This window comes from Mauremys reevesii, linkage group 3 (assembly GCF_016161935.1).
Source record: "Mauremys reevesii isolate NIE-2019 linkage group 3, ASM1616193v1, whole genome shotgun sequence".
NCBI lineage: Eukaryota > Metazoa > Chordata > Testudines > Geoemydidae > Mauremys > Mauremys reevesii.
In genome coordinates this window covers 112900502-112926223 of record NC_052625.1, presented here as the reverse complement: position 1 = coordinate 112926223, position 25722 = coordinate 112900502, and the positions used below count along the sequence as shown (strand labels likewise).

Below are 25722 nucleotides of genomic sequence, written 5' to 3'. Positions count from 1 at the left end.
ATGTGAGTTTGGAATTCCTCCAAATGGAATTTTTTGATTACATATCTTTTCTGGAAAAAATAACTATGCTCATGTACTACAGTTATGAGGACTGTAGAAGGACATATCAGTCAGACAGAGAAACAGCTCAAAAGCTTTTACAGTATTTCATCAGTCTTTATTTAGACCCTCATTCAGCAAAGCACTTAAATGTGTTCTTAAGTATGTTGCTGAGTTGGGGCATTCAAGTGTTCTTGAAAGTTTTGATTTGACAATCATGCAAGCCAAAGTCCTGATTTATCTGCAGAAAAGAGATAGCATGTGCAGTGATGGCAAAAACTTTCTCACGCAGCCCTTTCACTTTACCTGAAGGAACCTCCTTTGGGGGTGAAACAGTAATCCAGGTTCCATCCCCATTTAGTCCTAGTCTCCTTTGTTGAAACTGCCAAATAGTGTTAACTGTGGTGTTATTTATGTCGTTCACCTGTCCACAGGTCTGATACTGCCAGCTCGGTTCATGTAGGGCACGAACGAGCTCTTAAATGTTAGCAACTTTTGGATGCTGCTGTTTTGGTTGCTTCTAATTAGTGACCTGACATATTTTGTTCATGGTTGTTTAACCCTATGGAAACTTTGAAAGTGATTTTTTTAAATCAAAACCTTAATTTTTGCACTGCATGTGTTATTGAAGGCATGCTCATAATTGTTGGACTGAACATTTCTCTCTCTCAAGAGCACTGAATCTTTCTTTTTGTGATGGGGGGCTAGGGGAAAAATCTGTATACAGAATTACTTGGACTTTGCAAACAGATGTGAGTAAAACAAAGTTTAAATTTAGGCCTACCAACCTTGATGGTGTCCCCTTTTAAATATGAAAAACTTCATTTAGACTTCCTGGATGGGATTTTCAAAAGCACTCCGCACTGGCCTATCTGTGCTCCTAGTGAAGCCAATGGGAGTTTTACCATTGGCTCCAGTGGGAGACGAGTTAAACCAACGTTAAGTGCTTTGGAGAATCCTTCTCTTGGGCTAGTACAGTCTGTGTGCATGCTTAGGAACGCCCACTTGTACAGAACTTCCATTTTAGTTAAGATATTCTCATAACTTCAAAAATGTGCTTCTCGGGACACATGTAAGTCTAAAAAGTTTGGTTAATTTTTCCTTTCTCCTTACATTGTGCTTCCCCCAAATTTTTGCACGGTCTTGTGCTTCCTTGTTTTAGCTGAACCATTAGCTGAAATACAAAAAGGTCACAATAGGGACTGTTCTTTATTGTTACATTTCAAACCCGGTGGGAACCAAGAGATAAAGGAAACCCTGTGAGGAACCCCTTTTATTGGAAGCTTTGCTGCCTGCTTTCTAGATCAAGGAGGTTTGTTTAAGCATTGAAATTTTTACATGTATAGCTGAAGTGTTCAGATTTCACCCATCACTCAAATTCCTTTTTGTCATCCTTTCCATGGTAGATATTAGCTTGGACTTCCTACTGGCAACTCTTATTCTGTGGGGACCCAGAGGAGAGGGTGGGCCTGAGTCTTCTCTCACCCCCTGCAGGGAAGGGGGCAGGGACTGCCAAAGCTCCCGAGTCAGGATGGCAGCCCTAACATATGACTAGTGGACTTTATTTCTGTTTCTGTGTTGACTTCCTTTATTCTTCCCTGGTGGAGTAGGCAGAGAGAGATGACAGGCCCCAGGGCCTGCAGTTGGAAGCCCATCACAGGGCACTTAGGACCTTGGAGATGAGGCCCTCTGCTACTCTGTAAGGGGAGAGACTCCGATGACCCGGCTGGAGCTGTAAAGAGAAGCCAAGTATTATAGGACATATTTCAGAACTGATAGGAAAAGGGGAATTGGGGAAATGCAGCCATTTTCAAATGCTTGGCTACAAGTGGATGCGATAAAGGACAAGAGGCATGACAACAGACACCACAAGCTCAATCTGTTTAGCTTAACCAACAGAAGATTGAGGGTGACATGATCATCATCTATAAGTACCTACATGGGGAACAAAACTTAGATAATGGGGTTTTCAGTCTAGCAGACAGGTATAACATGATCCAAGGGCCGGAAGATGAAGCGAGACAAATTCAAACTGGAAATAAGGTACACGTTTTTAACAGTGAGGAGTATTAACTATTGGAACAATTTACCAAGGTTTATGGTGGGTTCTCCATCACTGGCATTTTTAAAATCAAGGTGGGATTTTTTTTTTAAAAGACATGCTCTAGTTTAAACAGGAATTCCTTTAGGGAAGTCCAATGGCCTGTGTTATACAGGAGGTTGGATTAGATGATTACAATGGACCCTTCCGCCCTTATGATGTATGAAACTCAATGTTTGCTGACTTGCTGCAGTCCCGCTTAAAGAATCAGCTCTGTCCAGCAAGGAATATGCTAATCCCACCACCAGGTAATTATACATCGTGTGAATTCTACTCAGAAATTGTTTTCACAGAGTGGTGGTCTTAGAAAAAATGAAGTAATTGCAGCATAGAGACGTGTGTAAAGTATGCAATACCAGTTTGAGTGACATCCTGGCTCCACTGAAGTCAATAGGCATTTAGCCATTGACTTCAGTGGAGCCAGCATTTCACCACAAGTTTATTAGCAACTTTTGAGGAAAGATGTTATATAAACAAGCGCAAAGTATTTTTATGATTTGGGCAAAATCTGTATGGTACTGTGAATCCCCAGCTCCCGTTGAAGCCAGCAAGGTAGATTTTCAAAGGCCCAGTTAAGTGTCTAAGTGTCATCATTTGCACCTTTGAAAATCTTCCCCAATGGAGTTTCTCATGTGGAGCCTGTTGAAGGCTTTTGGCACAGGAGCAGAAATATAATAATGAATTTGTTTATATACCAGAGTTGGAAGGCTAGAAGCTAGAACTTCAGGGGATGTTACAGGTGTTCAGCACCTCTCAGGCTTCAGCCCTCAGCCTTTTATTATTAATGCAAAATTAGTGGAGTGATACTGCAAAGTGTTGAGTGGGAGTTGAGAGCATTCAGAACTTCAAGACTCATAGTCATCATTATCTTCAGTCTTCCCACTCTGTCATATTTACAGTGAAAAGAGTTGGATGAATAATATCTGTCCAGAAAAAAACAGTCTGATCATACTCTGATGTTGTATTCAGATAACTTTATTAGCTGTGCTCATCACCTTTCAGCATTTGTTGCCGCTCTGGGGAAGAAAGGCTAGTATGTGAATGGTAAGACAGATCTACTAGTCTTTGTTTTTTTCATGTCTGAATATAAACATTGGCAATGTTGCCTGCTATCATAATTCTGTCGCTCTCACAATTCTATTGTGAGACACATGATATTTTTCTTAAAGTCCGAGCTTGTGGAGTCATGTGGTTATGTGAGAATCCCTTGTCATCTTAAAAAAATTAGTTTATCGCCCTCAGGATTGCAGAGGAAAGCTTGAAAGCACAAACTCTAAAGGCTCAAAAATCAGAAGCCAAATAAAAAGAACCCAGCATTTATTATTTCTTAAAATCTCATGATTTTTTTGGGGACTTGACTCATGATTTTTGAGTGTTGGGGTTAGCAGGATTGTGTTAATGAAACCTAGTGATGTTAATACCAAGTAAACAATCATGTTTCTGGCTGGCTGCTCTAGAAGTGCACAAGCGAGGACAGGGTACTAGAAGTGTACTTCTGTGCAGTGCCCCAGTACAAGGAGCTGAATACTCCATTTTGGAGTCTCCTGAGGCACAAAAATACACTAAAGAATGTGAGCAGTAGATCAGGCCAGGGTGGCAAAGATGGATGGGTGGGTAGGTGGAAGTATGCCCCACCTCCCACTCCTTCATCCAAAAGAGTGCTGCTTTGGGTGTGCCTCTTCTCCATGCCAGGGAGCTTTGTGAGGAGATTCTGAGGCATAGTTCATCCTGGAGATCCCTCTGGGGAACCTCAGTACCAGCACCTATAAGGTGTGATTGAACTCTAGGTGACTTGCATCCGTTCAGCTAAAATAGAAGATCATTCTGCTCTTAGTTACACCTGTGCAACCCATTGGACCTACTGACTTATTTATTAACTGGAAAGCAGAACATTAGTCTTATCTGCTAGCACTGCAGTTGTTACAGCATTTGGAGGATGCTTTGTTACTGGAGGCAGGATGGACATAAATCACAGTGATCTAGTATAAGCACAGTATGTCGGATATTGCTAAGCCTTTTTCCTGGCTGATGGTTATATTACATATAGTAGGTAATTAGACAGTTCATAAATTGCTTTGAGGTGTTTGCTTACATGCAATTTGCATTGGAGAAACACTCAGCTTTTGGTTGGTGCTGAAATTATAATATTCTGTGAAGTATCACAGAATATTCTGTGAAATACTTTGTATTTTCTTGATCACTTTCAGACCTTTGACAAAAATGCTTTTGGTAGAGCATTGGTTTACTGCCAGTGAAGGGAGATTCAAAAAAGCAGAATAAGTTAATTTTCCTTGAGATTTTTGCTATTGATTTTTGTTTGTTTTGTTTAAGATACATACTATTCTGTATGTATTTGTAAATGGTGTGTGTGAGTATGTACATATAGAAAAATGTTTAAATTAACTTTTATATAAACACCATGTGCATTGTGTTTTTGAGAAATAATAAATACACTTTCTCTGTTGCTAGGGGATTAGCAGTATCACTGAACACTCAGATAATACAATGAAGGGCACCATTATAAGAAACTAAAAGGATAGAAGAACAATCCTTAAGGGAGCGTCAGTCAATTTTTTTCAGCATTTCATCCTGTTTTTCTTTGTTTTATCAGTTCAGAGTGAATGAGTTTGGTGCCCTGGAAGTCATCACAGATGAAACAGAGATGGAAAGTGTTAAAAAGGCCACTGCTACCACAACCTGGATGGTGCCAACTGCGCAAGAAGGTCAGAAAGAAGCTATTTAATTTTTGTATGTTATAGTTGTTGTTTTTCTAATGTAACAGTGTTCCATAAAAAGTTGCCAAAAGCTTTAAAACTGCTTAGTTATTTTTCCTCTAACAACTTCTGTACACACCTCATGAAAAAACTGAGGGGATGTTATTAATTACTTGAGTGTGAATGGGTGTCAAAATGTCTTTTAAATTAAAAAGAAGCACAAAATTTCACACTTCTGTTATTAAACATCTGGAAGCAATAATTTTAGAGAACTGCAGCTGTATCCTTCATAATAGACACTTTTATCTAAGTTTAGAACTACATTTGTTAATGGGATCTATCCTGTTATTTTTTTAACTCAAAGATATCTTAATTGCTTAATCTATTTGAATTCATCAACATTCTTTATTTTGTTGTTCTTGCTGAGGCTAAATCTATAAAAAAGAAAAGAAGGATTTTACCTATTGTCTATAGTTAACTTCAGTTCAAAATAGTGTAAACTGCAAAACAGTTGTTACAGGATATTGTTTATTAGTTGCTCAAACAACTTAACTGATGGAGGATTATATCTGCAATATCTTTGTTACTGCTAACTCTACCACAGTGAACTATTGTGACTGCTTGCAAAAATTTTCGGAGTAATAACATTCAAGGATTTACATGGGGCCTTTAACTGCACGGGCAAGGGGTTTAGACAGAATTTTCTGTGGAAATTAAAATAGTGGCAAAAGGAAAATATACATTTTCATCCATAGGAAGATGTACCACATAGTCACAGATGCTCAGTATTATTTTTGTACACATTGAACATGGGATCAATAGGATAGCACTGAAAAGAATATCCCAGCTACTTCCATAGTTTCTTGCACCCATCATTTTTTTGCCCTTGCAGATGGTACATTTTACCAGGATTCTTTTTCCTTTTTAAATTAAATACATAATTATTTTTAGCATTTGTGAAAATGCCAGATTAACCAAATGTAACTGTCAGTAGCTATCCACCAAACAGCACAAGCAATAGTGCTGAAAACTTTGCTATGCAGCCCCACTAATACATCTTCCCCTTGACCTGGAGAGACCCTTTCTAGGAGTGAAAAAGTAGTTCAAGTGATTGCATATGTCAATTCCAATTAAGTGTGCATGTGGTGTGTGCACGGCAACCGAACGGTTTTTCCCCTAACAATACCCGTTGGGTCAGTTCAGGAGCCCCCTGGAGTCGTGCCCCTGGAGTCGTGCCCCTGGAGTCGTGCCTCCATGGTGCCAAATATAGGGCCCTGCTGACTCGCTGCCACCTCAGTTCCTTTTTACCGCCTGTGATGGTTAGCCGGAACACTCGTTCTCTCTTGCTTCGACAAGCATCTCTTTCTTTGCAGTCTTCAGACTTTTCCTGTAAATAGTTAGATAATAGTTAGTAGTTAGTGTATAGATTTCTATAGGATATTGTTTGGGGGTACCCCCCACCCCCGCTCCTCTTCTCCCCCATACTGGGGCATGCCTCGGTCCCCGGGGTTTAAACCCTGCGCAGTGTGTGGCAAACCTATGCCCAGGAGTGACCCTCAGACTTCTTGCCTAAAGTGCCTGGGGGATAAAGTCCTAAAAGGAATGTTGCAAAATCTGCAGAGGATTTCGCCCCAGAACCCAAAGGAGAGGGATCAGTGACTGAAGATTCTCCTTATGGAGGCTGCCATCCCCACTTGGACCCAGGTCAGCCAAGACGATGCCGAGCACCTTGGCATCAGTGCGTAGTGCCCAGTCATCGCAAAAGGTTTCGGCACCGAGGAAGGACTCAGATAGAGACCCTTGGCACTGACAGAGTTCTCCGTGCAGGGCAGTGGGCGGCACCATTCCCAGTCTACGGTACCTCACAAAAAAGAAGAGACCTGACAGAGGGCATTTGTCCGCGCCCAGACCGGCACGGAAGGAAGCTGAGACCCGCATTGGGCCATGTAAGCATGGCACCACCTAGTCAGGCTCCGTCGACTCCTGTTCCACCAAGGGACCAGTTGAATCCAGGCCCCCAAGACTCCCCTCTCCGGGAAGGTCATGAGCAAGCGCTGGAGTTACCATCCATGCCAGACACTTTTTTGAGGTGGCCAGAGAGCTCAATGCCTTCATGTTACTACCTTCTCCGCCTAGGCGAGACGGCACCGAGCTTTGCTTCAGCGGCACCCATGAGACCTTTGGTGCCATCCCGGGGCAAGCCAGCCATGGGTACCGTGTGGATCACCATCCCCTCAGCACCGGTCCTTTCTGCTAGTGGACAGGTAGAGAAGCTGCATTGGTCCTCAAGTTCCCAGCACCGCTCTCCAGCACCAGTGGGCACTGCTCTCCCATGGTTCTCCTTCAGCGAGTCCTCTGAGTCAGAGGTGGAGTCCTGCAGACCTAAGCAAAGCCAGCATGGGTCATGTAGACACTCTACGTCAGACAAGGAAATGCAGCAATTTCACCAGGTGCTTTGGCCTGGGCAAAGGCAGGCTCCGACCCAGTCGCCTTTCTGGACCCCCTGCGTATTCCACCAAAGCTGGGGTCCTATTCCAGGAGGTCTGCATTGGTGGCCTCGGTATCTCACGTGCCTCCCACACCTCCCTCGGTGCAGGACCAGCTGCCCCACGCCGCATCAGTCACAGCGCTGGAAGACCCGGCACCATGTGACCCCTTCGGTGCTGAGGGCAGAGATCAAGACCCAGTCCTAGCTAGGGCCTCATCCTTGTTCTCACCAGAAGAGATGGTGGTGGGAACTTCCATGATAATAGGGTACTCCAGCAGCTACTGAGCAGAGTGGCCCAGAACCTGGGGATCCAGGTTGAGGAGGTCTCAGAGACATCGGATCCTATGGTGGATATCTTAGCCCCCTCTGGTCTCTCTCGGATTGCCCTGCCACTCATAAAAACTATTCAAGAGACCACTAAGACGTTGTGGCAGACCCCCGCCTCCTTACCACTGACAGCGAAGGAGACCAAATGGAAGTGTTTCATTCCCTTTAAGGGGTTGGAACCTTTTTTTTCCCCCAATCCCCATGCCGGGTTCCCTAGCTGTAGTGGCGGCAAATAAGTGGGAAAATTTAAAGAGCTTCTGCCAGAAGTGGAGACGCATGTGAGCCTCATAAGAGCAACTTTAGAAGACCTGGGCCTTTTATTGAATGTACAGAAGTCAACCCTATCCCTGTTCAGCAGATAGAGTTCATAGGGGCGGTGTTGGACTCAACATAGGCAAAGGCGTGCCTCCCAGAGTCACATTTCCAGACCCTGTGCGACATCATACTAGGTCTCAGGCAGTTCCCTACCACCACCGCAAGGAATTGCCTAAAGCAACTTGGCCACATGGCCGCTTGTACCTTTGTAGTACTGCACGCCATACTGAGACTTCGGCCTCTTCAGGCATGGCTAGCTTCGGTGTACCAACCAATTTGGGACGGTCTAGACAAGATTGTCATTCTCCCCTGGCTGGTTCTCGAGTCTCTCCTATGGTGGCTCCATCCACAAGTGATGTGTGTTGGTGTTCCCTTCTCCAGGCCCCAGCCATCCCTTTTGCTGGTGATGGATGTGTCAGCGAGGGGTTGGGGAGCGCACCTGAAGGACCTCAGGCCCTCTAGTCCCAGTTGGATCTCTTACTTCATATCCGCGTCAGAGAGCTGAAGGCAGTCCATTTGGCATGCCAGATGTTCCAAGTTCACTTGGAGGGGAGATATGTATCTGTCATACAGATAGTACAACAGCGGTGTTTTATATAAACAGACGAGGGGGAGCATGCTCTTCTCCCTTGTGCCAGCAAGCCCTCAAACTGTGGAACTTTAGCATAGCTCACTCAATACACCTGGAAGCGTCTTATCTCCCCAGAGTTCAGAACAAGTTGGCAGACTATCTCAGCAGGTCCTTTCACTGCCACAAATGGTCCATCCACCCGTATGTCGCGAATACCATCTTCCAATGGTGGGGATTTCCCCAGATAGACTTGTTCGCTATGCGACACGACAGGATGTGCCTACAGTTCTGCTCCTTCCTGAATCACAACCTGGGCTCCATCACGGACATGTTCCTCCTTCCCTCGAGGGGACATCTCCTGTACTCTAGTTCACAAAGTACTGCTCAAGGTTCAAAGGGACGAAGCCTCAGTGATATTGATAGCTCCAGTCTGGTCCCGTCAGCACTGGTACACATCACTCCAGGAAATGTCCATGGAAAACCCAATCACCTTACCGCTTCTCCCAGACTTGATAACTCAGGATCACGGCCGCCTGCAGCACCCAAATGTCTAATCTCTTCACCTCATGGCGTGGAAGTTCCATGGCTAAACCCAGTGGAGCTGGCTTGCTTGGGTCCAGTCAGGGGAGTCCTCCTTGGCAGTAGGAAACTGTCCACTAGGGCTACCTACCTAGCCAAATGGAAGAGAGTCACAATTTGGTCTTTGCAATATTTCCCATCTCCCAACGCTCTCGTCAATACCCATGATATTGGACTACCACCTCCACTTAAAGCGGCAAGGGCTTTCTGTCATAAGTAAAAATCCACTTGGCTGCCATTTCTGCCTTCCATCCAGGCGTGGAGGGCCTGTCGGTCTTTGCCAATCCAATAGTTGGTCATTTTCTTAAAGGTGTCAACAGACCATATCCTCACATGCAACGGCCGGTCCTTGCCTGGGACCTTAACCCGGTCCTTTCCAGGCTAATGGGGCCACCCTTTGAACTGCTTGCAACATGTACTCTGCTTTACCTCTCTTATAAAGTGACATTCTTGGTAGCGATAACTTCTGCCAGGAGGGTGTCTGAGCTCAAGGCTCTAACATCTGAGCCTCTTTACACTGTGTTTTCTAAGGAAAAGGTTCAGCTTAGACTACATCCGGCCTTTCTCCCTAAAGTTATCCCCAAGTTTCATGTTAACCAGGATATCTTTCTTCCAGTTTTCTACCATGAGCTGCATGCAAGCAGCAGGGAGCAAAAACTTCATTCATTAGACGTTCGCCAGGCATTAGCCTTCTATATCGAACAGACAAAACCATTTCGAAAGTCTATTCAGCTATTTGTTGCAGTAGCAGACAGAATGAAAGGGCTTCCTGTCTCCTCCCAAAGAATCTCGACATAGATTACTTCCTGTATCTGGGCATGCTACGATCTGGTGAAAATACCTGCCCCTCCACTCCAGCGCACTCCATGAGGGCACAGGCATCGTTAGCGGCCTTCCTGGCCCAGGTTCTGACCCAGGAAATGTGCAGAGCTATGACTTAGTCCTCAATCCACGCCTTTACCTCTCATGACACCATTACCCAGCAGGCTAGAGATGATGCAGCCTTTGGCAGAGCAGTGCTACATTCAGCGAACCTTTGAGCTCACACCCCACCTCCAAATTTAGGCTTGGTAATTACCTACTTGGAATTGACATGAGCAATCACTCGAAGAAAAAAGATGGTCACCTACCTCTTGTAACTGCTGTTCTTCGAGATGTGTTGCTCGTGTCCATTCCAATACCCGGCCGCCAACCCCGCTGTTCGAGCAAACGGGCAAGAAGAAACTGAGGTGGCAGTGAGTAGGCAGGGCCCTATATTCGGCAGCGTGGAGGCATGACTCCAGTGGGCGCCTGAACCGGCCCAATGAGTACTGCTGGGGGAAAACCTTCAGGTTGCCATGCATGTGGCACGCACACATCTAATTGGAATGGACATGAGCAACACATCTCGAAGAACAACAGTTATGAGAGGTAGATAACCATCTTTTCAGCCTGTTTTGTCCTTGACCTCTCTCCTGAGGCTGCCAACTACTATTATTGCTATTAGCCCTTGTAACTGGTGCGATTTTGTTTGATGGATATCTCTTCAGTGTCTATAAGGAACTAAACTGAGAGCATCTGTTCATGTACCATAAATAAGGCTACGTTTTAGTCACAGGTATTTTTAGTAAAAGTCATGGACAGGTCATTGGCAGTAAACAAAAATTCACTATATACTCCTATATACTCCTAACTCAAACTTGTGCCTTGGAGAGCCACGGGTGTTCCGGAGGCGGGCGGTGGCCTGGGACCCCTCTTGGTGCTGGGCGGAAGGGTTGGCGGGGCTGGCAGGTTCCCTACCTGGCTCCGTGTATCCCTGCAGCACTTAAGGGGAGGGAAGACCAGGGGGCTTTGTGTGCTGCCCCCGCCATGAACTCCGGCTCTGCAGCTACCATTAGCCGGGAGCCGCAGCCAATGGAAGCTGCAGAGGCGACGTCTGTGTCTGGGGGCAGAGCCTCCTGGCCCCTCCATCTAGGAGCTACAGGGACATGCCATCTGCTTCTGGAGAGACCCCCCCACCCCCCCGTAAGTGCTGCCCCGCAGCCCAACCCCCTGTCCCAGCCCTGAGCCCCCTCCCACATCCAAACTGCCCCAGTAGCGGCTGGAGCTGCTGGCCCAAGGGCTGCCTGATCTGCTCGGGCAGCCCCAGAGCCAGCTGCACCAGCTGCTGCAGAAGGTCATGACGGTCATGGAAAGTCATGGAATCCGTTACCTCCGTGACAGACACGCAGCCTTAACCATAAGTCATGAAGCAAATTGGTAACAATTTTCAATCCGTATTGACTTGTAGAAAGTTCATATCTGTGATGTGGAGGTGAGAGACTTATCATCATAATATAAACACTATGCCATATGTTGTGAAGTAGATTCTGTACCCTCTCACAGCTGTGTGATCACAGTTTTGTAATATCAAATGTACACCATCGTGCCCTGCAATATGGTTAACCTAAAACAAATTCTTGCTAGTCAAATCAAATATGTTCAGTGCTTTGTATTGTATTAACCAGACATTTGTAATAAGGATGTATGTCTTACATTATACCAGATTAGTTTGTTGCAGTATAAAGATATGCTTACCTCCACTGCCCATTTAGACCTGCAGGACTGCGGGAAGAGATGTCACTTAACCACTGATAACGTTGAGCTGCGTAATGCAGCACACCATCCCAGGAGAGATGAAGAGATATCTAGATCCAGGGATTCATTTGATTGCCCTTTAAAGGAGTGTTCGATGTTCAAGCAGAAGGAATTGTTTGTCTTTGACTTGGAATTTGTCTTTTAAAAGAAGTAAATGGGTTACAAATAAGTCAGTTTTAGTTTCCATCAGATGGGAACTTCTTAATAATAGAAACCTCTCAGTTCTTTTTGAAGCTTCATCTTACCCATAAGTGTAGGCTGCCATGTCCACTCCGAGCCTAGACATTTGGTGCCTAGGCTTATAGACGGCTGAATACCTGAATCTAATGTTGGAAAATGTAGTTGTCCTAATCCAGAGTGATAAGAGGGAAAATATGTGTATTTTTTCTCTCGTAGACTACAGGAGTAGTTACATACAAACTTTTGGAGAAAAAGGCTGTAATAGATTAATACCTTATAGCCTAGGATTTTAGTTACAGAAATGAGTGTGTATTTGTTAAAAGAAAACTTCACCAAATTTCCTTTTCGCAGTTGGCAGTAGTCCCACTAGGTCAGGAATGAGGCACACTGGCAGGGCGGCATGGGAAAGTCTGCACAGCTGCTGCCTAGGCTGTACCTGATCCTTGGATAAAGGACCTCAGTCTTCAGTGCAGCTAATGCAACATCTTTCAGCAGCACTAAATTCACACTAAAAAAGATCAACTAAATGTTGGCATGTGTCATTATGTTAATGTTCTCTTGTGAAGGGGGGTTGCCCTACCCAGGTTGTGAAAGGCCAATTATCTAGCCTGGGTGCACTTGGTGGGTGGGCGGGCCTGGCCTAATTAGAAATAAAGTGCAGCTGGGGGAGCCCATTTGCAGAGAGAGGACATGGAGGAAAGGAGATGGGATGTGCCTGAGAGGGAGAAAGGGAAAAAGCCCAGATAGGTTTCTTCAAAGATGAGCTGGGAGCCTGTCTCAGACAGAGCCCTAACAAGCTGTATCCTGAGTAAGGGGAGGAATGTGGCAGCCCCTGCATTGGGGGATTGATTGAACTAGGGAGCAACAACAGAGGTACTATTGCGCTGAGGTGACTGCCTGCAGAGCCCAGCAGGATGAAGGTTTGGTTTGTATACATTTTTATTGGACTTTGATAAAGGTGTCTCTGGCCCCAAAAGGGAAAGGGTCCCGGCTGGAAGGCCGGGACACCCCTATGGCCAGAGTAGGCCAAAAGAAGGGGGACGGGTGGGGTGGAACTGAGGCATAAGTTGCTGCAGCCAGTGAGGAGTGGGTGTGCTGGGGCGGCAGCTTTGCCACACCTCTCTATTCCATTGATAACAGAAGTATAAGGTTAATGGGCATTTATCTTTTTTGAAGGCTAAAACCTGTTACTTTTGAAAGCCAGCCCTTTGGAGTGAGGTACAGTGACCCATCATGAATGGTAGCCATTGGTTCTACAGCTAATGGTAGTGACATAAGTAGAACCTTCCCTTTGCTTGGCAAGGTCTGTTGTATAGTTTGAAATTTCTTACTTTTTGTACTGTAGCTTGGAGAAATTACTCTTTTCCTTTCACTGTGCAGCCTTTTCAGAAAAGACTGGGATTCCCCTGAAGTTGAAGGAAGCTACAAAAGTGGATGGGCTTATTTTCTGTGAAAACTGTTACCACGATGGTACCACAGAAGAGTTTGTTCCTGAAGGAAAATTTTGCAGCCAGAAATGTGCACATCATATCAAAAACAAGTAGGTGCATACACTCAAGGAATATGACATAAACACAGGCTGACGAGAGAGAGTATTGGGATAAAACAGTAGTGGGGTCAGGTGGGGTGAGAATGAGGCAACCCAATCTCTGAATTTTCTGACTTTTACTTTTCAGTTATTCATATCTACTTACAATTTTGTCCCAAATATCAGTAGAATATGAGAGCTTGAGTCTTGTGTAATGCAAGTGTTGAAGACTTTGTTAGTTGCACAGAAAATACTGTCTTTTACTGTTGAACATAAACAGTGAAGAACTCATCTCTAGTCTGCATGAGTCAGTGTCAGACTTGCACAATGTTTCATAATCACTAGAATTAGGATGCTCAGCGATTAGATGGTTGGTGTGGTTAGTTAATTATATTTCAGTGCAAAAGCTACATTACGTATGACAAACTCCAACCTGTGACAGTTCCTCAGTTCTTTCCATTGCACTAACGCAGCTCATCACCTCACAAAAGAAGATTTCTGATTTCATGCTCATTGTGAATTGTACATTTCACTAGCGCAATTTGACATCTATGTTCTAAAGCATTTTTCCTCATTTTTAAGTAATTGCTTCAAAGCTGTCTGTTTGTGGTTGCTTGACTGACAATTTATGCTGTTACATATCAGCTTATTCCAATTGGATTTGTCAGTCATAATAATTACTAGTTTTTTCCTTTCTTTAAACTGCCCTGCAGTCTTAAGCATTTCAAAAGAATTGCTTCTTTATGAGTTTTGATGCCAGGCGGGAAAGACAAATTGTTTTAAACATGGAGAATCTGTTCAGTGTAGGCTGACAGCTTTCCTTTTGCAATTACAGTTGTATGTCTTCTGTGTTAACTTTTTTGATAGCTGTCATTTTCAGTAGTAGCTCTAAGAATATATTTTGAACGATACCCAGGGACCTGCAAACACTTGGCTTTTTTTATCATTCCCTATCATTAGGGGAAGTTGCCTTTTCCTAATTCTTCCACTTAAGTTCATGGAAGCAAGAGTTGAATTGTTGTAGGTTCTTATGTCACCTTGTTTTTTTCTCATGACAGAGAACCAAAGGAGGATAAAGATGGTGTGGAATGCAATGAGGAAGATGATTCTAAAGGGACTAGGAAAAGAAAAACAAAATTACCTTTGAAAGACGAGTGCAAAGAAGATGGAGAAGACAAGAAAGAGAAGGATGAAACTGTTAGTATGCTTCATAAACCCAATCCTGCAGATAGCTTCAGCAGGAGTTTTGCCTTACATAGGGGGGAGCATTTAGCCTAATTTGGTTAACCAGTGTGCACTTTTATAGCATCATAGTGGGACTTGCAACATCTCAGCTGGGCACCTGTTTCTGATGTTTCAATTTTTATATTCTTTCTAGAGTGCATTGCACTCTGGGGTGCATAGATCCAACACAGCCAAAATTTCAGTTGAATAATAGATTCCTATGCATAATTAGCAACTGAGCTATCACTTTTCTGTTGTCCCTCTTTCCCCCTTTTTTAGAAAGAAACAAAACAAGGAAATTAAATGAATGGAAGGTGCTTAAGACAGTGTTGTTGGAACATTAAGCATAGAAAAATAAGGAAATTAGAATATACAGTTTCTACAACAATCATTACTTGCATTGCACATAAACTGATGCATGGAAGTTAATAGCTTGTTTGCAAGAGAATCGTATTACAATTATGGGAAACATAACTTTGATTTTCTTGATTTTTTTTTTTTTATTAAATGCAAAAACTATGCAAGAATATTGCTCTGATGTTTGTCTTTTCATTTAACAGGATTTTATTTGACCCAATTGTGGCTAGTTTTTATTTTCATCATTATATGAGATGGGGAAGGTGAATCTCAAACAGTTTTTTGGTTGTTTCTTAGAGTACTGGCTTATGGCTAGCAATGAACTGCACCTCCATAGAAAATTATGCAGATATTCAAGTCTTGTAGCAATTCCTGGGTGAAAAAGATTAGAAATTTGGCCAAAGTCATCCATGATGTAATATATCAGGGATGAATTTGGCTCATTGTGTCCAGGAAATGATCCAGATAATTTAAAAAAAGTTCTGCTGAAAGCCACAGTTTGTGAAATTGTATTTAGTGTAGATAAAGAAATAACCAGTATGTTAATTTACAGAGTTCGCTGACCTAGTCTCTCTATTTTGATCTCTTCAAAATGAACGTATTTTTGCTTAAAGGCATAGCAGTTTTTCACATTTCTTTGATTGCCTTGTCACTTTTTTAATTTGCATCATGTCACCATCTTCTTGGTAGTCTCATTCTTTGACCTATTTTAGCTATGCTTTAAAACTGCCTTTGGTTTCTAGATACTCGATCTGCATTGTTGTGGTGCAGTTCTTACTATGCTCTGTTGCTGATGTTTCCAGGCATGAGTAAAATAACTCCCACAGTTTTCTGGCCTTCAGGAGAGCACATGGGTCTCTGCTAGGGTTATGCCTGCTTGCTCTGTAATAGAAATTTGTCAGGCTCTGGTTTATAGTGACAGTTGTTACTTTATAATTATTTGCTGACATTTAGGAAAAACATTTCTTCTATGCTTGACATATCTTTTTGTGATACCAACACAATTATTTATGTCTGATACAGAAAAAGCAGAACGTAAAAGGTGTGTGTGGGGGGGGAGCAGGGTGATTTTTGCCTTTGCCCAGGGTACCACATGTGCTGTAGCTGATTATAAACCTCCAGCTAGCTACCTCTTTACATGTGTATTTTCTTAAGTCCGTTGGATGTACATGCCAGAAACTGTCACTGATCTAACCTTATGCATTATGAAACGTTGTTTGGAGCATTTATTGTCGTAGTAAAAATGAAAATTATATAAAATGTAATATAAAGTAATAGAAGAGCCGTCATAAGCATAGTATGTCATGTGGTCTACTATTTGATGCTGTCTTATTTATGTTAATATATGTTATGATTAACTCTAAAAGGGAAACAAAATTTACCTCCTAAAGTAGTTCTTACTTACAACCATTCTGCTAACGACAATCAAGAAAATCTTTATTCCTTGCTATAGAAGAGGGAGAGACTTGGAGTTATGGAATAGTCAGAGGGAGAAACTGCTTGGATTATGGGAATGAAATATGCAATTGTCCATATGACATTCTTATGGGCAAAACTTAAGAGGCGGCTTCATTGCCTTCCTACAGCAGCAGTCTCTCAAATGAATCCATGAACTATGTGGGGCGTTAGCAAAACTGATGCACAAATAATGTGTAAAAAGGAGCTGTGTCAGTTTACATTTCATAAGGAACTTGGAGGGGAAAAAGTAGTTGGACAGATGGACAAGGCTAAAATTGTTAGAGGAACTTTTATTTTATTTTTATTTTTATTTTATTTTATTTTTGAAAAGGTGAGAACAGTGGAAAATGCCAGCTGGCTCCAGCTCAATCAGCCTCTGAAGAGTCTGTGATCTGGAATCTCCACAGCTCAGACAATGATAACTGGTTTTAAAGACAGTTTTCAGAGTAGCAGCCGTGTTAGTTTGTATCCGCAAAAAGAACAGGAGTACTTGTGGCACCTTAGGCCTGGTCTACACTACGGGGGGGGGTGTCGAACTAAGGTATGCGACTTCAGCTACGCGAATAGCGTAGCTGAAGTCAAACTACCTTAGTTCGAATTTCCTACCTGTCCAGACGCCGCGGGATCGAACTCCGCGGCTCCCCTGTCGACTCCGCCACCGCCGTTCGCGGTGGTGGAGTTTCCGGAGTCGACGGGAGCGCGTTTGGAGTTCGAACTATCGCGTCTAGATTAGACGCGATAGTTCGAACTCCGAGAAGTCGAACTCTCCGCGTCGACCCGGCGGGTAAGTATGGACCTACCCTTAGAGACTAACAAATTTATTTCAGCATAAACTTTCGTGGGCTACAGCTCACTTCTTCGGATGCATAGAATGGAACACACAGACAGAAGATATTTATACATACAGAGAACATGAAAAGGTGTAAGTATGCATACCAACTGTAAGAGGCCACTCAATTGAGATGAGCTATGCATCCGAAGAAGTGAGCTGTAGCCCATGAAAGCTTATGCTGAAATAAATTTGTTAGTCTCTAAGGTGCCACAAGTACTTTTGTTGGTTTTAAAGGGTTTGAGTTCCAGAGTGTGAAGGTCCTTTGAATTGTCCATTGCTCCTAGTGTGTTTTTTGGGACTATTCCTTTATTTTATTTTTTTTATTTACCATTAGACATTTACAGCTTGAAGTTTGATATTATAGAGCAACAACAATAACTGTTTTTAAAAAAACGTAAAAACCATGGATATTTTCTTTTAGCTTGAATTGGGTACAAAACTAATAAAATTATTAAATTCCTAAATTTTGTAATCTAGGAGGAGAAGCATGAAGGGAGGATACTGAGAGTCTCTCAGAGAGCCAGAAGAAAAAGAAAAGGTGATATGGCCATTTTAAAGCAACGTAAGTTGAAATATATGTGTGTGGGGGTGGGGGGGGAGGTTCAGAAGCGTCATTTGTTTATGTATGCAGCAAGGGGAGATCATGTACTGTCTATTGAGAACTGATTTTTATAGCACTGGATTTATAGTCTCTAATTCTACCATTTAAATTCTTTATAACAATTATGATATTTTTAGTGGATTAAAGGTAACCTTGAGGAAAGTAGCTAACACTCGGAGCCTGATTCTCTTTTACACTAAGGGTATGTCTACACTGCAATGTAAGCCCAGGTTTAGTGGGACTAGAGTCAGCTGATCCGTGTTAGAGCACCCTGGGCTTGAACGTCTGTGTTGTATTTTAGCCCTGTGTTTCTAACCCATGCTCAAACCTAGGGCTCTGACATCCACACTGCAGTGCACAGACTCGATTCAAAGTAAGCATGTCGCAGAGTTCCTAGCACCAGCTCCCCCGTGAGAGAAGCCGTTCTAGCCCTAGGACTGTGGTGCACTGTGGGAAAACTTCACTGCCTGCCCTGGACATTATTAGGAAGCAGCTTGCTTTGAAAAAATCTTGATCAGTTCGCTCTCTATTGCAAACACAGGGGCCTTTCTGATATGTGTCCTTGCAAATCAGTGATCAGAAGAGAACGGGTTAACGCTGGCCTGAGCTGGGTGGATTGCAGATTGTTGGGATAGAGAGGATTAAGGAAGTTGTCCCATGGAATTGTGAGATACTTCTGTTTGACTCCCAGGACCCGAGTCAAGCATAGCTGTGTCTACGCTGCAAAGCAATAGGGTCCTGGCTTAACTTGAGCTCAGACCCTCCAGCCCTTCAGAGTCCTGGGACCCTGGGTCCAAGCCCTTGGCTAGTGCAATTGCAGCATAGATGCAAGGGAAGCTAGGCTTGAGCCTGAGCTCAGGCGCGGGCTTACGTTGCCATGTAGACATAACCTAAGACCTCTTTACATGACTTTGGCAGTGTGAAGGTGCTTGTAGTAGGCATCAATGTAATGCATTTTAAGGCTCCTTCGTGCTGCCTAAGTGGTGTAAAGGGGCCTTAATGTAAATGAGAAGCAGACCTGTTGATTTGCTGGATAAATAGGATTGCTCTTTTCACTTTTACAGCCATACAGGGATGTGCATTTAGCAGAAGTAACGGTTTACTTTTGCGTCTTCTGGGAGTAATTGCATAACTACAATATGTTTAGGCTTGGTAGAATTTGATTTTTAATTTTTATAATTTTGATGGATAATTATTTTTAAGCATTTTTTCTATTTAGTTAAATTTTCACAGTTATGAGAAATTATGGGGGGATCAGATAATGCAGTCAGACAATTATTTAATGACAGTAGACAGTGAGATTCAAAAAGTTATAAACGTATAACCATTAAAACACAAATTGTCAACATCATATGTCAAAATATGCAAAGTAAATATCCTTAAATCAAACTAATAAGTTCTCAGACAGCATTTTTCTTATTTTGCCTATCTACAAATTTCGATTTTCAGTTGAAATATCTTTTTTTGTTGTGTGGGTATACAGATAAATTGATGTCTACTGACATTAACTGATAAAAATCTAATCCTTCCAAGCCTAAGTATGTGCATGAAATTTAGATGCATGTATGGAAATGTTTATGAATAATTTCTACAATCAGTCCAAAGGGTTGTATTCCACTCAAAGCAGCACAAAAAATGTTTTTAAATTAGTGCAGTCATTTCAGTCCATTAATATGGTAGATATTTTTAGGAAAATCATCAGAATCAGCAGTTGTTATGTCAGTGATGCATCACCAGAAGCTTGCAAAAGGCCCTTCAAGGTAGTTCTTGTGATAGACTGTGAGCCCCTACTGAATCAGCCTCCATTAGCAGCAGCTGCCTGGCCACAAACAAAGAGAGAGCCTAAAGTAGCTCAGCTACCCACCAGGGAGCTGAGCCATGCAAACTAACAAAAGCACCTGGAGTGCAGAAGAGCCATCGTTGACACAACTGTAATTTACTGATGAAGTTTAAGTGGTGTTTATGCAGACATTTGTTCCAAAGCTGAGACTGTGATTGGTATGATAAAGGAACGCTAGTTTGCTGAAGGAACGCTAGTTTGCTGATGGAAATGCTACTGTTCACTGGCAGAATGATCTGTGCACGTTTCTATAGTTTATTTAATGGAAATGTGGTTTCAGCAAAAGGATTTTGAATAAAGGTTATGATTTTAGATTCAGAAGCAAGAATTTTAATCTGTGATTGTTAGACAACACATCTAGAGATCCAAGTTCAAATATGGCTTAAATCACAAAATGAGCAAATGAACAAAATGAGTTTATATTGGTCCCAAACAGTTTCTGTACTCCCAACACTTACACATAATTGGGGGTATTAATTGTTTTCTTCAGGAGGAACCCAAAACAGATGTAGACGATGCAGATCTAAATTATATAAATGTTAAAATAATTAGACTATAATTGATGATGCTAGTTATTTCTGTTGTGGTAGTGCCCAGTCAGGATCAGGGCAGCATTGAGCTATGCACTGCGCAAACTGTTCCTGCCCCAGTGAGCTTACAGTCTAAAATGACAAGCTATATATGCTGCAGGGGTGAAGAAGGCAAAGGTCAGAAGTGAGGTGCCAATTATATGACACAGCTTGTGAGGCATCTGTCTCAAAGTTCCTGGGTTTTGCTATGCTGTTAGTTTCTTGCTTCCCCTTAGAGTGATTGCCCACATATATCTTGTCCACTGTTGGTGCACAAGCTCCCAGTACCCTCAAGCCAGAGACTTTTGGTCATTGGTACCTGCTCGGCAGCACTTGCACCCTGAGCATCCTCATGCCTCCAACTGAGGATATAAAGGGTAGGCCCACTCCCCACTTCCTTTTTAACCACACATGGCTGTGAGTCAGAGCTTGCAACGACTTCTGTGTTGCTTCACTGTTGTATTCTTGTCAGGGTAAATAGTAGTTAGTCTTGTCTGTAACTAGTAGTTAGTAATTAATAAGGCCGTTAGTAGAATAATAGCTTTTTAATAGATTTTCTGTAGTAAATTCTGAGAAATTAAATACATGTATGTTACAAAATAGAAATTTGAAACACACCTCCTTTTGTTTGTTTGTTTGTTTTGCTTTGTTTGAGAGGTCAGCAATTCAGTCATTTTGCCAAAATACTTATTTTAACACTGTATGTTTCTTCACAGCTTTATATTCTAAAGGAAAGAAACCATGGTGCTGGGCTTCATATTTGGAGGAAGAAAAGGCTATAGCAGCACCTACTAAGCTTTTTAAAGAGGTATGTTTTCTTCTGAAACCCAAGTTAATCATCCATTAGCATGACATTTGTAAGGAAGTAAATTCGTAAGGTAGAATAACTGGAATATAAAAAGACTTTTGTAAGTTCTCAGTTTGCTCTGAAGGAAGTCTGACAATGATTAAAGTAACAGATTTCCATAAATAATCATGAAGAGTGTGTGGGTGATAGGTCACCTTTTGCCCAGCTTTTCTCAGTGAATTAATAATAACTCACAAATCTGACTGTGGTATTATCCTATGAAATCTACACTGAATATGGAATTCAGGGTTTTTCAAATCTCTCTGCTTGTTCCTGCACATTTCCAAGATCTGAACTTTCCTCTCTGTTCACACAGCTAAAGCTCTGATCCAAGTCCTCCTTTTCTCATGTCTTGCCTTTTGCAGTCTCTTAATTTTGGGCTTTCCAGATGCTGCCTTGTTCTCCTTACATCCCTTCACAAGTCTGTTACAAAGATCATCTTCCTGACTTTGCAACCCCCAGTGACTCCCCCTTTTTCACTGTATCAAACACAACATAACTTTTAATCCTACCCTACTTATCATCTTGATGGGTGCCAAAATATCAACTTCTGCTTCTCTGTTGCAAACTATGCTGACCTTTGTCACCCATCTGTCCAGTTTCCCATTAAACAACTTAGTGCTTTCTCCCATGGCATCCGTTTTTGCATGGAAGGGAGTTCCCAATAAAAAATCCACAAAGCCAGTACGTTGTCCTCCTTCAGATTCCTCCTTAAAACTCACCTCTGGTCGTGGTGCTTGCAAAACACTTGAAAATATCTAGGTAGCTGGTATACAGTAACTCCTCACTTAAAGTCATCCCGCTTAACGTTGTTTCGTTGTTACGTTGCTGATCAATTAGGGAACATACTCATTTAAAGTTGTGCAATGCTTCACTCTTACATTGTTTGGCTGCTTGCTTTCTCCACAGCTGGCAGCCCCCCAGCATCTCCCGCCCACTGGCAGACCCCGCGGATCAGTGCCTTCCCCCTCCTCCCCCTGTCTCCTGCCCGCGGAAATCAGCTGGCATGTGGTGTTTTGGAAGGAGGGGGGAGGAGCAAGGACTCAGCATGCCCGCTCTCCCTCCCTCCCCTGCCTCCCGAACGCCACAAGCCAGCTGATTGCCCCAGGCAGAGGGGGAGGGAGGGGGAGCCGGCATGCCGAGTCCTCGCTCCTCCCCCCTCCCTGCTGCCTCCTAAATGCCGCAAGCCAGCTGATTGCCCTGGGCAGGAGGGAGGGGGGAGGAGCGAGGACTCGGTGCACCTCCCCCCTCCCTCCCCTGCTTCCTGAACTTGGCAATCGACTGGCTTGCAGTGTTTAGAAGGGAGAGGGGAGGAGCCAAGACGCAGAGTGTGAAGTAAAAGGGGAGCGGGGGGAAGGGAGAAGAGGTGGGTCAAGAGTTGGGGCTTGGAGTTAGGGGTGAAGTGGGCAGTTTGAGGGTTGAGTCCCCCGCTCCTGGTACTTGCAGAGTAGGGGAAGCTGCCCTGGAACCTAACCCCCCCGCCCCCCATTTACATTAATTCTTATGGGGAAATTGGAAAGGCAGAATATCCTACTGTTCTCAGTACTTTAATCAACTTTTCTGTAGATATTTTTTCTAAGCTCTAACTTGAACAAGTTGCGGTTGCTCTGGTAAAATGAAATAATTGACTCTTATTTTATACTTCTAACTCTCCTGTATTATGACCCCACTTCATTTTTTTTCTCTTTTTATTCCTTCTCACATTGCATGGGATTGGCAAAACAGTGTCTCTACTGCATGAACCTCCATATTCTTTTCATTCCCTATGCTGGCCTCCTTGTGCCAAAAAAAATCTTGAAATGTTTGTGACATAGGTGATCTATGATATAATTACAATCATGCACAACATTTTAAACTTTAGCTGTTACTGTGGTGCAACAGAAGCTGACCCGTAGTTAAGGTTGTGAGAGTTTCAATTTGATAGTGGAAAGAATGATGAATATCTTGTGATTTGGAGTTTTAGTAACACAAAAAATGGATTATAATTCTTGGCTAACTACAGGATTTTTGATGTATTGGCTATATAATTTGAAGTTTTGGAAAGTTTATAATAACTATGGAAAAATCGGTGTTTGGTGAATTATTTGGGGAAGGGAGTCTCTCACCTTCCTTCCCTCTTACCCAGAATGCCTTAGATTTCTTGCAATGTCTACCTGCAGCTAGGAGCAATCCTCCCAGCATGGGTAGACACCCCTACTAGTGTGAGTCTATCAGGCTGGAGGTTGGACTCTGAAGCCTGGTGGGAAGGTGGGCTTCAGAGCCTGAACTTCTGCCTGAGCTGGAACGTCCTCGTTGATATTTTTAGTGAACTAGCCCGGCCCTGCTAGTGTGTATCTGTCTACTCAGGTTGGGACGCTCCCATCCCCGGTGTGGACTTACACTTTGGTGCCTGTCCTTTGAGCATGTTGTTACCCCCTTATATGCTGATTCCTAGAATATCAGTTATACATCAGAATTGTTTGCTTATTTAGTAACTCTTCAGTCATAGTGACAAATATGTGCGCTAAGATTAAACTTACCAAATTTAAATTTGATGATTAAAAAAAATGCCACTTTTACTTCCAAGAGGTACCAAAAAGCAGTATGTACCCCATCTACATGAAATTTGCACTTTAATGCAAAACCTGAACAGTGACCTCAGTGGTGATTAAGGCAAAATAACTTCCCAAATGCATGAAATGTATGACAGTCAGATGTCGAGTTGATATAACTAATATAAAAGCATGTGAGGTTTTGTGTTTCCCCAGCTTCATCAAACTTACGTTCTTCTTCGAGTGCTTGCTCATGTGTATTCCACAGTAGGTGTGCGTGCTCGCCACGTGCACCGGTGCCGGAAGCTTTTCCCTTAGCAGGACTCATTGGGGGAGCGCTGCTGCGACCCCTGGAGTGGCGCCCCTATAGCACGCTATAAGGGGAGCCACGCGCTCCTCCCACCTTCAGTTCCTTCTTGCTGCCAATGATGGTGCATCGGAACTACCTGCTCCAGCTTTGCTGCAGCTCGTCCCAGAACTCGTTTCGTTAGTACTACCTGTGTGTGTTAGTTCAATAAAAGTTCCAGTTTAGTTAGTTAGTTCAGTGTTCGGGCTAGGGCATGCCCCACGTTTAAATTGTGCGAGTCTTGCAGGTGTTCGATGCCCAGAAGTGACCCGCACACCGACTGTCTCTGCTGCCTGGGCGAATCTCACATCAGCGACCACTGTAAGATCTGCAGGTCCTTTAAACCCAGGATGAAAAAAGAGAGAGACATTAGACTTCGGGCCGTTCTCATGGAGTTGGCATTGGCTCCGACCCTGGTACACTGAGCAGAATCAGCACCTGGCACTTCGTCTTTGGTGTGCGGCGATCTCCTGGCACCTTCCGGTGGCCGGCACTGCTCCCCGTCAAAGAAGCAGAGAAATGCTCTGTCTTCTCAGAAGCATCAAGAGAAAACAGGGTGAGGCTAGACCCACGTCAGGCAGCTCCAGTTCCTCCCGGGCTCTAGAGCTCTGACTTTGGCCAAGTGGAGCAGCCCAGTTGCTTCGACTCTGCTGCAGAGTCCGGATGCCTTCGACGCCGGAGGCCCTGCAGGCGGCGAAGCACATTTATGACTCTGCAGGTGCCCGGGGTACCGCCGACCCCAGGACCCCGTTCTAGAGGCAAGCCGCTGCTGGGCTGTCAACAGTCGACGCCAACCCGACACAGATCCCGGTCAGGGAACTGCGCTTGGGTCCACTCGCTGCTCAGTGTCCTGTCAGGACACAGTTTCCGGCCTCCACTTTCATCACCCACCAGGTTGTCCGGTCGGGTGCCGTTGGAGTGGAGCTCCAGGCACTGCTCCACGCCGAGTAGAGAGTATCGGCAGGACAGGCACAGATGCTGTAGATGCTCCCATTCTTGGTGGAGCTACCGAATCCGCTCCCAACAAGGGAACCGTCGCTGGTCATGCTCCACCTCTCTTGCCTCAAGGCACCATGCCCATGACTCCCGGCGGGTATCCTCAGCTCTGCGTCACTGCAGATCCAGGCGTCGCAGCGTCTCGAGGAGCAGCAGCTCGAGGCGGTACCGTTGCGCGACGTTGGAGTCCCTGTCCCGTGGCAGATGTCGTTCTCGATACCACCGCTTGTACTGCTCCCACGGTACCGATAGGTCGCTGGTAACTGCGACTCGACCCACACACAGCCCTCTACAACCCAGCCAGGCCAACCCAACCAGCTGGTGCCGTTGGTGCTGCAGCAGAGTCAATGACAAGGGCCTCCATGGCAAGGCCAGTGGTGCTAATGTACCCCCGGCCCCCTTCGCATGCCCAGCCAGGCCCTCGGTTGATAGCAGGGGCATCGGAGGCTCCTCAGCCTCACTATCCAGACATCCGAGCGATAGATCGGCGGTCATGGTTCCTCAGCACCACACAAAGAGTCCAACCAAGGGGTAGATCCCATGACGCCAGCCAACGTGCAGAGCTCCGTACCAGCCTCCTCCCCCGTGCCACAGGACAAGGTTGCAGCCCCACCCCCCTCCACACCACAAGAGGACGTAAGGGCTCATCAGAAGCTACTGAAG

The 25722-nt window shown here is 44.1% G+C and overlaps 1 protein-coding gene and 1 long non-coding RNA gene across 12 annotated transcripts in view; one reads left to right on the top strand and one right to left on the bottom strand.

The window, feature by feature from the left end:
- Positions 1 to 25722, top strand: part of L3MBTL3 (L3MBTL histone methyl-lysine binding protein 3) — a 153367-nt gene that overhangs the window by 26935 nt on the left and 100710 nt on the right. For all 10 annotated transcript variants that reach the window (XM_039531841.1, XM_039531836.1, XM_039531842.1 and 7 more), the window contains 5 exons: positions 4752 to 4863; positions 13311 to 13470; positions 14517 to 14655; positions 17807 to 17891; positions 21056 to 21147. In XM_039531841.1, coding sequence (XP_039387775.1) covers positions 4752 to 4863; positions 13311 to 13470; positions 14517 to 14655; positions 17807 to 17891; positions 21056 to 21147 — 588 coding nt within the window. The remainder of the gene's footprint in view (positions 1 to 4751; positions 4864 to 13310; positions 13471 to 14516; positions 14656 to 17806; positions 17892 to 21055; positions 21148 to 25722) is intronic.
- LOC120401675 overlaps positions 1230 to 25722 on the bottom strand; it is a 35303-nt gene continuing 10810 nt past the window's right edge. The window contains exons 2-4 of one of the 2 annotated variants that reach the window (XR_005596637.1): positions 11691 to 11888; positions 6041 to 6241; positions 1230 to 1771 (exon numbers count right to left, since the gene is read on the bottom strand). This is a non-coding gene — a long non-coding RNA (uncharacterized LOC120401675). Of the gene's footprint in view, positions 1772 to 6040; positions 6242 to 8205; positions 9226 to 11690; positions 11889 to 25722 lie in introns of those variants that run through there. The other variant, XR_005596638.1, reaches the window with a different exon arrangement.